General features: G+C 47.3%; 1 protein-coding gene across 7 annotated transcripts in view; it reads left to right on the top strand.

The window, feature by feature from the left end:
- The window catches only part of COQ8A (coenzyme Q8A), a 124,540-nt gene that overhangs the window by 70,377 nt on the left and 41,135 nt on the right, over positions 1–13,028 (top strand). For 5 of the 7 annotated variants that reach the window (XM_073338678.1, XM_073338677.1, XM_073338676.1 and 2 more), the window contains 6 exons: positions 1,648–1,741; positions 3,043–3,184; positions 5,798–5,905; positions 7,262–7,327; positions 8,570–8,656; positions 9,371–10,823. In XM_073338678.1, coding sequence (XP_073194779.1) covers positions 1,648–1,741; positions 3,043–3,184; positions 5,798–5,905; positions 7,262–7,327; positions 8,570–8,656; positions 9,371–9,664 — 791 coding nt within the window. In that variant the 3' untranslated portion in view covers positions 9,665–10,823. Of the gene's footprint in view, positions 1–1,647; positions 1,742–3,042; positions 3,185–5,797; positions 5,906–7,261; positions 7,328–8,569; positions 8,657–9,370; positions 10,824–13,028 lie in introns of those variants that run through there. The other 2 variants (XM_073338683.1, XM_073338682.1) reach the window with 1 other exon arrangement.

Here is a 13,028-nt window from a genome sequence, read left to right as displayed (position 1 = left end):
TCCTGTCCGTGGGGAGGTGTCGCAGTGCGAATGCAGTGCAGCAGAAGGCGGTGCATATCAGGAGCAGTGTGTGTATTTGCTGTTGCTCTGACCTCACAAGCTGGAGGTGGCGGCAGTGACAATGACTCGGTTTCACAGGGGAAGGGTTGGGTTGGATTGAAAAATGTGGTCAAGTCCAGGTGGTGGACGTGGTTGTGTCTGTGGCATGGTAAAAACTAAGGTCTGAGCAGACTTCTAGGATAGTTACCCCCAAAAAAAGACTGAGCTGACCTTCACAGGTCATTTTCTTCCAGCATCCTAAACCGATTGTGGGAGGGAACAAACTCTTCATTTAAAGGGGTGCCCTTCCTAAGTCCCTTAAGCCAAAAACAGGCCCTGTGGAGCCCTTTGGAAACCTAGCGCTCCCACAATCAGAGCCTTAGCCAAAGAGGCAAATTATGTAAAAGAGAACATCCCATCGAGCTCTTTCTGGGTGGGGAAAGGCCATGGCACGTGGTACTGTTAGTCTCTGGACACAGATTTTTCATTCTCCAGAGAAACTGCCAATCTAGACTAGGCAGCAACAGCACCTGGGAGGAGGACTCCATTTGGAAATGCTGCATGCTCCAGAAGAGAGCACTGCATGCCCATGTGCAACAGACACGAGTCATTTCACTAGCATCAGCACAGGGAACTCTCCCTCTGCCCAGCTTTCCTGGTGTGGAGTCTGTGCCTGATGGGTGTGTTTTGCCTTTAAATGCTTTAATAATCAAATACCTATTTGGCTGGGGAGCCCCATGTAGAAACCATCCCGGGCGGGGGTGCCTGTGCCAGGGGAGGGATGTATGCTTAATAGGGAGTGTACAAGGCCACCCCTTTCTCTGCCTGTTTGTGCATGGGGGACCTGCTGGGACTCTTGCCTAGCTTGAGCAGTGTCTGGGGAAACTTGCTTCTGGTGACTTCCTGGGCCTGTGCGTGTGCAGCGTAGACATTGGCTTATGGAATGTCTCTTTAATGCCTATTATTTGCCATCACAAATCCCAGGGTTCAGCAAAATCCATTCTCCTTCATGTCCTACAACTCTGTGCTCATTTCCTGCTCTCTCCAGCTATGGAGGTGAAGATGACAGGGATGAAAATGACCATGGTCAGACCCTTCTCCTGAACCTGAAATACAAATGTGTGATCCCTGATAAGGGCATATGCATCTCCTCCTCCTCTTCCCCCCCCACCCCTCCCACTGTTGCAGTAGTTGGAGAGCTGGGTGGGATTTCTGTACATGCTGCTGTTGCTGCTACAAGTGTATTTGAAAGGGTTACTGCTGAGTGAGAGGAATTATCCTGTCTGGCACCTGGGGAACAGGGTCCTGCCTACGTGGCCCACAATACAATCCCAGCCCTCAATACAATCCCAGCCCTCGCTGGCCTGGTGAACATAAGTTGCTTTTTCTGATCAGAGACTGAGGAATGAGAGTGAAAACTTGGTCACTGTGATTAATCATAGAATCCGAAATGTGAGCCACTTGGAGAGGCTGCGTTGCCTTGGCTCCAAGCTGTTTGCCTTGCAAGTTCTCTTCTCAGCCAGTGGCTTGCTCCTTACTGAACCACTAAGCATTTCCTATGCCTGAGAGTGCCTAAAGATCATCTTCCTTCTGCAATTCTGTTTCTAGGTCTGTTTCATGAGCACATGATTGAAGTTCTGAATAGAGAATTGGCCATGGAGTGTGATTACAAGAGAGAAGCTGCCTGTGCTAAAAAATTCAAGTGCGTTCACAGTGGTGCCCTCCGACGCTTCTCCCCCTGGTGCATGATGTTGGGAGGAGGGACCCCATTATTTAACTCCTGGTGCTAGGGCTTCTGCAGTGGTCTTGACTCCCAGAAGTTCTTGGGTGTGCCATGGGGGCAGGAGATGGGTGGGCACAGGGGGAAAGGGTAGTTCTTTAAGATTGCGGGAGTGTAAAATGCTCCCAGTCATCCCCAGTGTAGCTCCCTGCTTTTGGAGCTGGTTTTGTTGGTTGGACACCCAGTGGTGCCCAGCTAGGAGCAAGGCAGCAGCTGATGCTCCCTCTGATCCAGGGCACAATTGATGAAACTGCCTGTTGGCTACCTGGGGAGGGGTCCTGCCAGCTGCTGAGGCAGGACTGAATTGCTCTTTTGCCTGCTGGGCACTCCTGGCCTGGTGGTAGAAATGCGCTCGTATTCTTTGACACAGTAAATGCCTCCCTTCAGACTTCTCAGCCCAGTGCGCATTCAGGTGTTTGATGCTAAGAGCACAGCTCTGCTTCCCTTGTCTCCAGCTGCCCTTCTGTGGAGTGCACTCACTGTTTTATGTGGAGGAGAGATGGGAGACAACCTCCTCTTTCCCTTGGTGCCCCGCTTTGTCCCTGGGAAGAGCTGCTGGCTGGCTCTGCAGTGTACACGGCATTTGCCAAGGGGGCCATCTGGGCTCCTTGGGGTAGCTAAGGTTTAAAGGCTTGTGTCCTCATGACAGTGTCATCTGGTTCTTTTTTTAAATTGCCCCTGCATTCCCTGCTCTTTTCAGTCCTGTGCCTACTTGGTACCCCTGCAGGGGGCGCCCTCTCCAGGCACCCCGCTGCGCTACACATGTGCTCTCCTGTTGGGACGGGGGGAGGAGTTCCCAGTAATGAGATGTTTCCATCCCCAGTGGCAGCAGGTGTCACCCTTATTGCCTTCACTGCCAGCCTTGCTTCTGCATGCAGTCTGAACTCTATCAGGCAGAGAAAAGAGAATTTGGTGGGTTCCCCCATTTCCGGGGAGCTCCGAGCAATTCTAGTAACCACAGTCCTGGCTGGGATTAGATGGAGTCTTCTTTCAGAGCCATCAGTGGCTTGAACCAGCTGGAGTGGTTTCTACTGTTGAATGTGAGGGATTCCTCTCTCCCTATCCCACATTGCAGGAGCTGGGGACCCCAGGTGGTGCTGGTGCAGGGCATTTGGGTGACCTGTAGGCAGCTGGTCTCTGCTTGTAAGGAGACTTTGTATTTGCAATGCTGCAGAAGTGACTGCCTCCTTGGGATCTCCTAACTCTTTCCTTGCTGTCCCCAGGGAGCTGTTGAAGGATCACCCTTTCTTTTACGTCCCTGATGTAGTGGATGAGCTGTGCAGCCAGCATGTCTTGACCACGGATCTGGTGTCTGGGTTCCCGCTGGACCAAGCAGAAGGATTGAGCCAGGAAATCCGGAATGAGGTATTACACCAGCACTGCTGTCGCTGGGAGCTGTGCAGGGAGCCGTGTTTGCTTGGTCACTGTCTTGGGGCCTTCGTTTGTGACACTGACTTGGTCACTACAAAGTGCAAGGTGGAGGGAGAGCTGCTAGGGCAGGGGAACACTGACTCTTTCTGTGCTCTCTCAAGAGAGGCAGCTTTCGATTATAATTGGTGGGGCTTGTATGGATTGTAATGGTGGTTGATTCTTGCAAGGTCTGTGATTGAGTTTAGGCCCTGTAAACTTTATGCATTATTACAAAGAGAATGGTCCTTCTCTATGGGCTGGGGGAGTAAATGGCAGTAGAGCCTTGATTGTCCAAGAAGACGTCTATGGGCATGTCCTGGCCCCCCAGCTCTTTTAGACTTTCTGTTGTGCTGTGTATCACTATACAGTTGAAGCAGCATGCTGTATTGCTACCCTAATGAGAGACAGCCCCTCTTCTCTACCTCTCAAGGGGGACCTGACCTTGGGAGAGGTTCCCTGCTTGTTGAGAGGGGCTCTTTGCTTGCAGTTGCTCTCTTGGAACAAGAGCACAGAAATGCATCGCTTCCCATTGCATTAGCAGTCAAACATAGCTTCCCTGGCTGGATTGGCTTGTGCAGCACAAGGGTATTGGAAAAGTACCTTTCAGTAAACAAGCAGAGGGGAGGGGAAGCAAGGGATGTGAAGGCATCAGTGCTGAATATAGCAAGGGATGGAGAGTTACAGCAGGGCAGGCAGCTCTGGCTGCTGCTCAGTTAGCAGAAATAACTGCCCTGGTATTTGGATTGAGTTGTTTATGGACTGGTGTGAGCTATCAGCTGTTAGCAGGTCACTGAGGAAGTGCACAGAGTATGTTCCTATAGATAAACAGATCCCAGCAACACACTGTACTTGGAGCTGTGCCAGATCCAGTTGCCTGGGCTGTTTGATTGTTGAGCTTGTCATTCGTGATAATGTGGCTGTTTGGTGAAGGTTTTTTAATAGCCCACCTGATGACAAAGCATTTCCCACTTACAAATGGAGATGATGTGGGGTCTGTCTCTCACTCTGCACAGTGTCCAAGTGGTTGACTTAGTGACTCTCTAACCCATGTCCTCTTGGCCCAAATATGACTGTCTTGCACTAGTTTCGGCTTGTGTTCAGTGTTGCATTATTACTCTTGGATGGGGTGTTTAAAACCTGTTGCCTTCTATCCAGCACTGGACAATAGCTGGATGCAAGCTAAAGATTTTCAGAATAAGCAGGTAGTGATGCTGCCATTGTGACTAGAGGGCGTTTCTCTGTTAAACGGGCTCTGACACAATTGCCTCTCTATAAAAGAATCCTGTAGGATTTTAGAGCGAGACCCTTTCTATAGGTTCTTTTTGAGCAATCGTATAGAAAACTCTATATTGCAGCATTCTACGTAAGGTTCACAACGCTGATAGTCTCGTTCCCTATTACTTCCTTAGGTTTTTAAGGATAACTTCTTGAGAGCCCTGTTAAATGTCTATAGAACTTTGTAGATTTCATCCTGACTAAGCTCTATAGGATTCTTTCACAAGGGTGAACTATAATTGCTGCTCCACTGGCCTCCCCAATCTCTGCACTGTTGGATCTCCTTGCATTGTAAAGAGCTCCCCTTACTGCCCTGGGGACACCAGGGAGAGACTTTCTGTGAGAGATGGTAAATCCTGTAAAAGCTGGGCAGGCCAGCAGAACTGAAAGGAACTGTCTATTCACGTACCTGCAGTGATGATCGATCTCTCCCCACCCACCCATGTTCATGCCCTCTGGAGGCTGCTGTCTGCAACTACCACTTAGCAAACTTTCTTCTAATCAGCAAGGAAAGCATAGTACAGATATTGTGTGTGCTGTGTCCTGAGCAAGAGGAGTGTATCTCACTACATGGGGACTGGTAGGGTGCTGATGCTAACCTCCAGTCAGCCAGAAAGTCTGTGTCTTACAGTTAGCACTAGTGTAGAATTTTGCATCGAGGTTCTCTGACTCCAGCAGTTAGCAAGGGATCACCACACCTGCGGAAAACGAGGACTTCCTTTCATTGTCTCCTGTGGAGCCTTTGGGACTGGGAGCAGCTAGGTGGGGGAATAAATGCTCATGCTGAATTTTCCATAACTTTATTAAAAGCTTCACTTTTTAGGAAAAAGAGGGGCCTAAGTAGACAACAGGGGCCTGGGCATGTGTTGGGCATGTATGCTTGCACATGCTACCTTTGACTCTAAAAGAACAGTAATCGGCACTTGAGGGAGATGAGAAATTGCCATGAGGAGTCAGCCGTAATGGGGCCTCTAGCCTCTTGTCAGCAGGCCAGCTAGACAAGTGCAAGTGTTAAATGAGGCATGTGGTTCTGTAGCAGCTTCCTGCACAGACCTCCCACTGGTGGCTTGAGGTCGGTGGGTGTTCTGTGCCTGGGGGAGAATAGTTCAGATGTGTCTCAGCACCAGCAGAAGCAGTGGTACCACACTGTTACTCCCTCAGCACCTGCCCTGGCCAGTTGCTGATGTAGTTCCTGTGTGCTTAAATCTGGGGCGGGTGGTGTGTCTGACTTCGATAGCTGTGACTTGCTGCTTTCCTCACCCATTTTCTGTCTTCCTCATTGTGCTTCCAAAGATCTGCTCCAACATTCTGATTTTGTGCCTGCGGGAGCTGTTTGAATTCAGGTTCATGCAGACTGATCCGAACTGGTCTAACTTCTTTTATGACCCTCAGCTGCACAAGGTAAGCCCAGCAAGTCCTATACTAAGCAGGAATTTTTGTTTGACACTCTCCCCACTCCCAAAGCTAAATAGTCTCCTATTGAGCCTCTTTTATAGATCCTTCTCTTTCAGACCAAAGGTAGGCAGGGGTTGTGGTGCCATAGTGGGTTATCTTTCAAAAAGGGGTGTGAGGTCTTCACAACACTGCAGTCTGTTGGGGGAACAAGTAGGCTTATTTCAATGACCTCTAAAGAGCTGGGACTCTGGCCCTTTGTTACATTGTGTGAAGCAATGTTGTACCATGCTCCTCAGTAGCAATATGCTTATGCTGGAGTCTAAGGCTTTCTAGTGGGAGGAGGGAGTAAGATCTTACATACCCCAGTTCCATTGACCGCTGTCTCCTAAAAGTGAAACTTCCGGTCACAGTAGGCAGAGGTGCCAGCAGAACCAGCTGTCTTGCCAGCACCCTCGGAAGACCTCTGCATGGGTAGGGCACCAGTTTTTACATGTCGTCCAGCTTCATTACAAACAAGGAAGCATAATGGGATATATCAAAGGATGTCTCATTTTGCTTCCTCAAAGGGCTGAGAATGAACATTGCTGCTATCCAGCCATGCTGATGGAATCTGCCTCTTTTGTCATTCCTCATCAGCTGATGGTGGGGGGAGAACGGGTCCCTTTTACCCTGGCTGCACACCCACTCTGCCCCGTACCCAGGACCAGTCTCCTAAGACTCTGGGTCTATTCTGACTTTACTGAAACCTGTCCCTGAAAAATCACAACCATGTGTATTCTCTACCATAAGAACAGTTAAGGTATTATTGAGCAAGGGACACCTCAGTCAAATGCTTGCCATTTGTACTGTGCTAAACATATTGATATCTAGTGAGGTGATCCTGTATGGTCAGAATTTCTTTCCTCATGCTCCAGGGGTCTGGCTGCTGCATATATCTGTGCCCTTGTCAGGTAGGTTTGGAAATGGTATTGGTGCTAGGGGCTGGCTGAATTCCACGTTTGTAAATGCTTGAAGCAAGGTTCTATGCTGATGTGCTCCAGAGTAGAACTCATTGGTGTGGGAGATACAAACCCATCAGATATCATAGGTGCTGCCTCCTCTGCTGTCTGAGCATATGTATGTGCCTAGGAATGACTCTCTAATGTGCCATATAGTGTGAATATGTTACTGGGTTTAATGTTGCCAATCATAACCAGTAAGGAGGGAGTTAAGTGGAAATTCAGATGCTTTGGACCAACCTCCAGCCCCAGGTGACTTGTGACAATTGAGCTAAATGAAACCACTGCCATAGGCTTCCCATGCCAGGCTGCGCTCTTTTGCAGTGGTTTCTAGTATAATGCAGAAGCATTTATCCATATCCAGGTGGCCCTGCTGGACTTCGGTGCATCTCGTGGGTTTGACGAGGACTTCACTGACCTGTACATTGAGGTGAGGACTCCAGCTGCACACACTGCCTTGTTGCGCTAGGGAGAATAGTGTCACTTGCACAGCCCTGCTTAACTCAAGGCTCTGTCAGGTCTCAAGATCTTGCATGTTTGAGGTGCACTTCTGTTTGCAGCTGAATCTACTCTTGGGAGGAAACCTGGCCTGGGGCAGGTTGAAGGAGATCATGACACAGCTTTGCCCCCTTCTCTTAGATTCACCTGTCTCCCTTACAAACCTGCTGATATCCCAGTTGTCCTGTTGTAAGTTTACATCACAAACAAGGAGGCTGAGGCTGCTGCTCTGTAAAGGTCCAAGTCCTGCCCTGGGTTTCCCCTGTGTAACTCCACTCTACTGGAGTGTTCTTGAGAGTGGAATTTGGCCCCACAGGTCTCAGGGAGGAAACAACACCTCCCCATCCCATCCCAGTTACTTTGTGCTCCCTGAACTCTTAGTCTTGTGTCTGTCTCCAGCTTGGGGAATGGGGGAACCTACAGTTGGCTACTGCAGACAAGTGTGGCTGCAGTTGAGCTGCTGTCCTGCTATATAATAGTTATGTGATAAGGACTTGGCTGCCACAGTGACTTCTCTCCTGAAGTTCCAGTCTCTTTCATTGATTCCTCAACACGCACAAACCCTACTGCAGTGAATTGAAATATTGCTTTCTGGAAGATCTGAGCAGTAGTGCTTATTTTAAAGGACACGGTACCTTTCTGCCTGCTGGGAATTCAGCGATATGGGTGAAATGCATGGACTTGGAGCATTTCATACTCTGCTCATCTCCTGTAACTTCAGCCTGCTTATAAATTGCGTGACAAAGCCAATTAATATCACTAAGCCACTTTAATTACATGTCCATTCCTTTATCAGAGCACTGAATTCTGCACTTCATAAAATAAGTCCAAATAGCTGGGGCTTGCCATCTCTCCTAAAACTGCTGGTGCCCCAAGCAAGGTTCGGTTCTAGAGTTCCACAGGAAGCCAGGCCACTTGTTTTGTGGGCCACTGAGTACAGTCCTGCTAGGAAAGGCTTTTTTGCAGCAGATGTGTTTCTGCAAATAATTCTGAAACTGGTTATCTTCCAGATTGGTGCCATGCAATCTGCAAAGCAGTTGGGGGAGGGGCAAGGAAGAGTGTGAACCTAATCAGGCTGCTTGATAGCAGATGCTGCTGCAACTGCTTAGAAGCATAAAGGCATGTTGAATGCAAGACTCCTGTCTCCTTGTTTGATGGTGTTCTTCCTGTTCAGGTAATAAAGGCGGCTGCAGATCAGGACAGAGAGACAGTTTTGAGGAAGTCGATAGAAATGAAATTCCTTACTGGTTATGAAGTCAAGGTATGGAATGGAATCCTCCCCTATTATTGCTGGCCGGCTGCAGAGCTCTTGGGTCTGATGTTCTGTAGATCCTGTAATAGGGAAAAGCTAGCGACAATCCATGAAAGCTGCACTCTTGGGGTTGGCAGCGGGAAGGAAAGGATACAGGATTTCTGTGACACTGCTAATTCAGCCTCTCTTCAAATCGAGCTAGAAATGAGGAAAACTACAGCACTGGCTATAGCCAGGATGTATTTTATCCAAGCTTCTCCCTTCGCTTCCTTTGCTGCAACAAAGCCACTTTCATGTTTTATATCTGTGCAGCACGGGCTTTGATGAGAGCCCCACACACATGCCCCAGGGCAGAGTAAGAATCTGTATCCCTTTTCCCAGGGCATGAATACACCTGTAAATAGTGTCCTTAGTGCACAACTCTGCATTCCTCCTGGTGACTCCCTCCCATTATCCCAGCTGAATCCTCCATGTTGCACAGTCTCTTGAGATCTTGTAACTCAATGGCCAGAGGTCTCCTGTGAGACTCTAATACAGCTGTAAGTGAACAACTCTAGAGTTTCTCCGGGTCTCTGTGCTGGAGACTGAACTTTACCTCAGGCAGGGCACCACCTTTCCCTTGCCTACTACTGAGTGCTAGCCCCCTGGTCTTTTCCTCTGTTAAAAGCAGCTGGTGCTGGAGTCATCCTTGTGTGTTATTGACTCCTCTTTGTTTTTGGGCAGGAGATGGAAAATGCCCACTTAGAAGCTGTTCTCATCCTGGGAGAGGCTTTTGCGTCTGAGGAGCCATTTGACTTCGGCACCCAGAGCACCACAGAAAAGATCCATGGTTTGATCCCGGTCATGCTGAAGCATCGGCTTGTCCCTCCGCCAGAGGAGACCTACTCTCTCCACCGGAAGATGGGGGGCTCTTTCCTTATATGCTCCAAACTGAAGGCCAAAATCTGCTGCAAAAACATGTTCCAGGAGGCCTATAGCAAATACTGGAGCAAGAGGGCCAAGGAGCAGGAGCAGTAGTGAAGATGAACTAAGTGTCTCGTTCTTAAGGCCCAATCATACTGTATCTAGCAAAGAGCAATGTAGTCTGTCACATCCCCACATTCTCATCTCGAGATGTAGCAGCCTGTGTGCTGGAAGTTCAATGTTTGTTTCACAAGGACAAAGTCTTTCTTTAACACAGCGTCTGTCCTAGACTCTGCCATTAGATTCCCATGGCTTACAGAAATTGTGTCCTCCTGAGGTGGTGGGGCTTAGTCTGCTGTGTTCTTCCACACTGTTCAAAGCACCAGCCTACTATCTCTAGTGCATTTTTAACATTGGTGGTGGCTGCATACTGTGGTTGGGTTTTTATAATGTGTTTGGTGGGGTTGAGAGGAGAGTTAGAACAAAACCAGGACTAGTTTGTATTGAAACCTGTTTATAATTCTCTGAAAATCATTTTAAAAAATACTCCCCCCCCCACCCCTTTCTTTTTGCTAAAGTGGAATTTGAATGGTTTTCATACTGTGAATTATAGAGTAACATACCTGGTAACCTACAACAGACTCCTGTTTTGTAAGATGAATGGTGGCAGTTGGAGAAGCCTGGATTTTACTGACAGGGATATAATGTAAGATGTGTACACATAGGATGAAATTTTATGCCTTCTGCCTCCCTTTCTGTCTTCGGCTTGCAAGCTAAAACTAGGAAGCAAAGAATTAAAATATCTGATGCAAGGGGTGCCAACATTTATATTTAAATATATCCACAGAGAACGCCTGCTCAGAAAGTCAGTCAGTCGTTTTTTAATTTTGAGTTGAATGTATAAGCAAAGGAGCTGTGCATAAGCACGAATAGTGGGAATCTTCCCTCGCTGGTATGTATCGGCTCCCCTGATGGCCAAAGCCCCAACACTTCTTGGCTTGTTAGAGTCCCAGCAAAGAAACTAGTCTCTTTGCCTTCCTGTCTGTGCCCTCCAGTGCAGAGTTTGAGGGAAGGGGGAAACATACTCTGGGATTCTCTTATCCTCTTATGGGCATTTCAAGCTTTTGCTGAAATGTGTACTACATGTTTATAGCCAAATGCACAGTTTTAAAGAATTGGAGTCAGACTAGCAAACGTAGCTTGTTAGGGTTTTGTACAATTCTTGTATCTGTATGACTTACTGATTTCAATAAAAAAGTGCTTGTGCAGAGGGCTTCTGCCTGCAGTTATTCCATCTCCTCTGCTTCCCATGACCAGGGTGAAAGAACAGCAAGTGGCAACATGCAATTAGAGAGACTCTTTTACAGTATGAATAGAAGAAACTGGGCCTGGAGGAGAAGGGTCAGAGAACCTTTTCTAGTATTTCTTCCATTCTTTCCTGGAAGGGCAATGTCATCTTGCAAAAGAATCACTTCTATCAGTGCCTTTTTCAGTCTCCATGGCCTGGTAATGGATTTGAATGTCACCTTATTACCAGCCTCTTGGAGTGGACACATTCCATCCTTCCTTCCCAGACACATGGAGGAAAAACTTCCCCTTGCATTAATGCTTTAACTAAAGCCAGTGGTGCCGTTCTGCTGTGTCTGGATGGTACTGGGTGCTTTGAAAGGGAATTACTTCCCAGCAGGATCAAATGGAGTAGGGTCAACACTGAAACTGAACAGCTGTCAGCTTGTTGGTCTGCCCAGGATGGGAAAAGGCAATGGGTGGATGTGTATTTTAGACTTTCAATACACTCGGCTGACTGTTAAACAGAATTGGGCCTATCTGCTAGTACTTCACAGGCACTAAACACAGAATTCGTAAACATGAAGATGGAATATGCCCCGTCCCTCGGTTTTGCATTTATCCAGCCTTCTGTAATCTGGTAAGTGTACAAAGTTTACCTCTCCTGCAGACTATAAAAAAAGTGTGTAGGAGTTTAATCCTATTTGTGTCTAATTTAACCTTTTTTCCAATATGGAAATTGCTTCACATGGAAGTTACAGCCTGCTTGATTTAAAAAAAAAAAAAAAACCTGATAAACCAGTGAGTTTAGAGGATATACTAGAAAAGTGTAAATCTTATTGATTCTGTTGTCTACTGGCCAGTGCAGTAATCTTCCTGTACACAGGCCAACAGTGATTAGCCCCTGCACACTGATATAAACAAGAAGACTGGCTTTTACTCTAGTTCTGTAGCATGTAGTACTTTTTCTTTGATCACTGATGGCAGCAGCCCTATGTACAGAACAGATATTCCTACCATAGTCTTTTGTACCCCTTATCTCCAAATCTCTCTTAACTCTCTGAATTCACTATACGTTGCTATGCTTGTAGTTTGCTGAAGTGTCAATTGTAGGTGGTGGTGTGTGGAGAGAAGGAGAATTTTTAATTACTGAAGGCTTTAAAGCTCATGAAAGTCAAGACCTGGCTCTTCTAATATCAGAGGAAGTGAAATATTTAGATGTTAAAGGCTTATATTAGCATTAAGAAGTACAAAAAGCTCACAAGGAACTAGGACCAGGTGACCTTGTAGCAGAGAATGATTAAAGCAACATTCAAGCAATACAGTGAGAGCTAATGCATTCAGGGTATGTGGTGAATTGGCTCAAAAGTCAACTGTGTTATAGGTGGTTTTTTTTTAACATTGGTAGGTACATTCAAAATGGAGAGTTTGATCAGATTCTTGTGACTAATTAGAGACCCATTGTCTATTACTACATGTAATGCTGGAGGTGCTCACATCTAGCTTAGAGCAAAGGCAGTGTCTCCTGTGGGATACCTGGGCTAGGACAAGGTCAGTAAGTTAGAGAATGCAGGATTCACCATAAGGATAAATTCCAGTAGAAGGTGAAGACTGGCTTTGTTGGAGCACTGATGATCAGAGCTCAGGCTCTAGCCCTCCTGGGCTCATTCACTCCTCAAGTCCCCCAGCAGCATCATGGGATTATACATCTTGACTGTTGTAACACAGTGCCCTGGAAAACCCTCTTGACACAAGGGTGACCCAGTGTTCATGCCTGACTTCAAGCCCTGGCCAGAAGAAAGTCCAGGCTATTTTATACTGATCTGGAATTTGTATTGGTGCCTCTCACTGTAGTTTAGCTAGCAAAGGTGCTCAAAATATAGGAATTTGCTCAAGGGTGGACACTTTCACATCCTTGACCTGACCGTTTGCAATCTCTGAGAACCTCTTCTCTAGGAAACAGCACCTCTGTTTCTCTGCTATAAACTTGAGATGGTCTTTCCTCCTAAAGATGACAGCTTTCAGGGAGAAGAGTGGAGGCCAAACCACAAAGCCTGTCCTATCCATTCACAGATGCCACAGCCACCATCAGCTCAAGCCAGAACATGGGTGTTGAGTAGCAGGGGTTCCCCAGTGCTGAAGAGCCAAGCAGCTAGTATGAAGTCTAAGCACAATGCTGCTGCTGTTTTTG

The sequence above is a fragment of the Lepidochelys kempii genome, chromosome 3, assembly GCF_965140265.1.
Source record: "Lepidochelys kempii isolate rLepKem1 chromosome 3, rLepKem1.hap2, whole genome shotgun sequence".
Lineage (NCBI taxonomy): Eukaryota > Metazoa > Chordata > Testudines > Cheloniidae > Lepidochelys > Lepidochelys kempii.
Note: the sequence above shows the minus strand (reverse complement) of the source record. Positions and strands in the feature narration are given on the sequence as shown.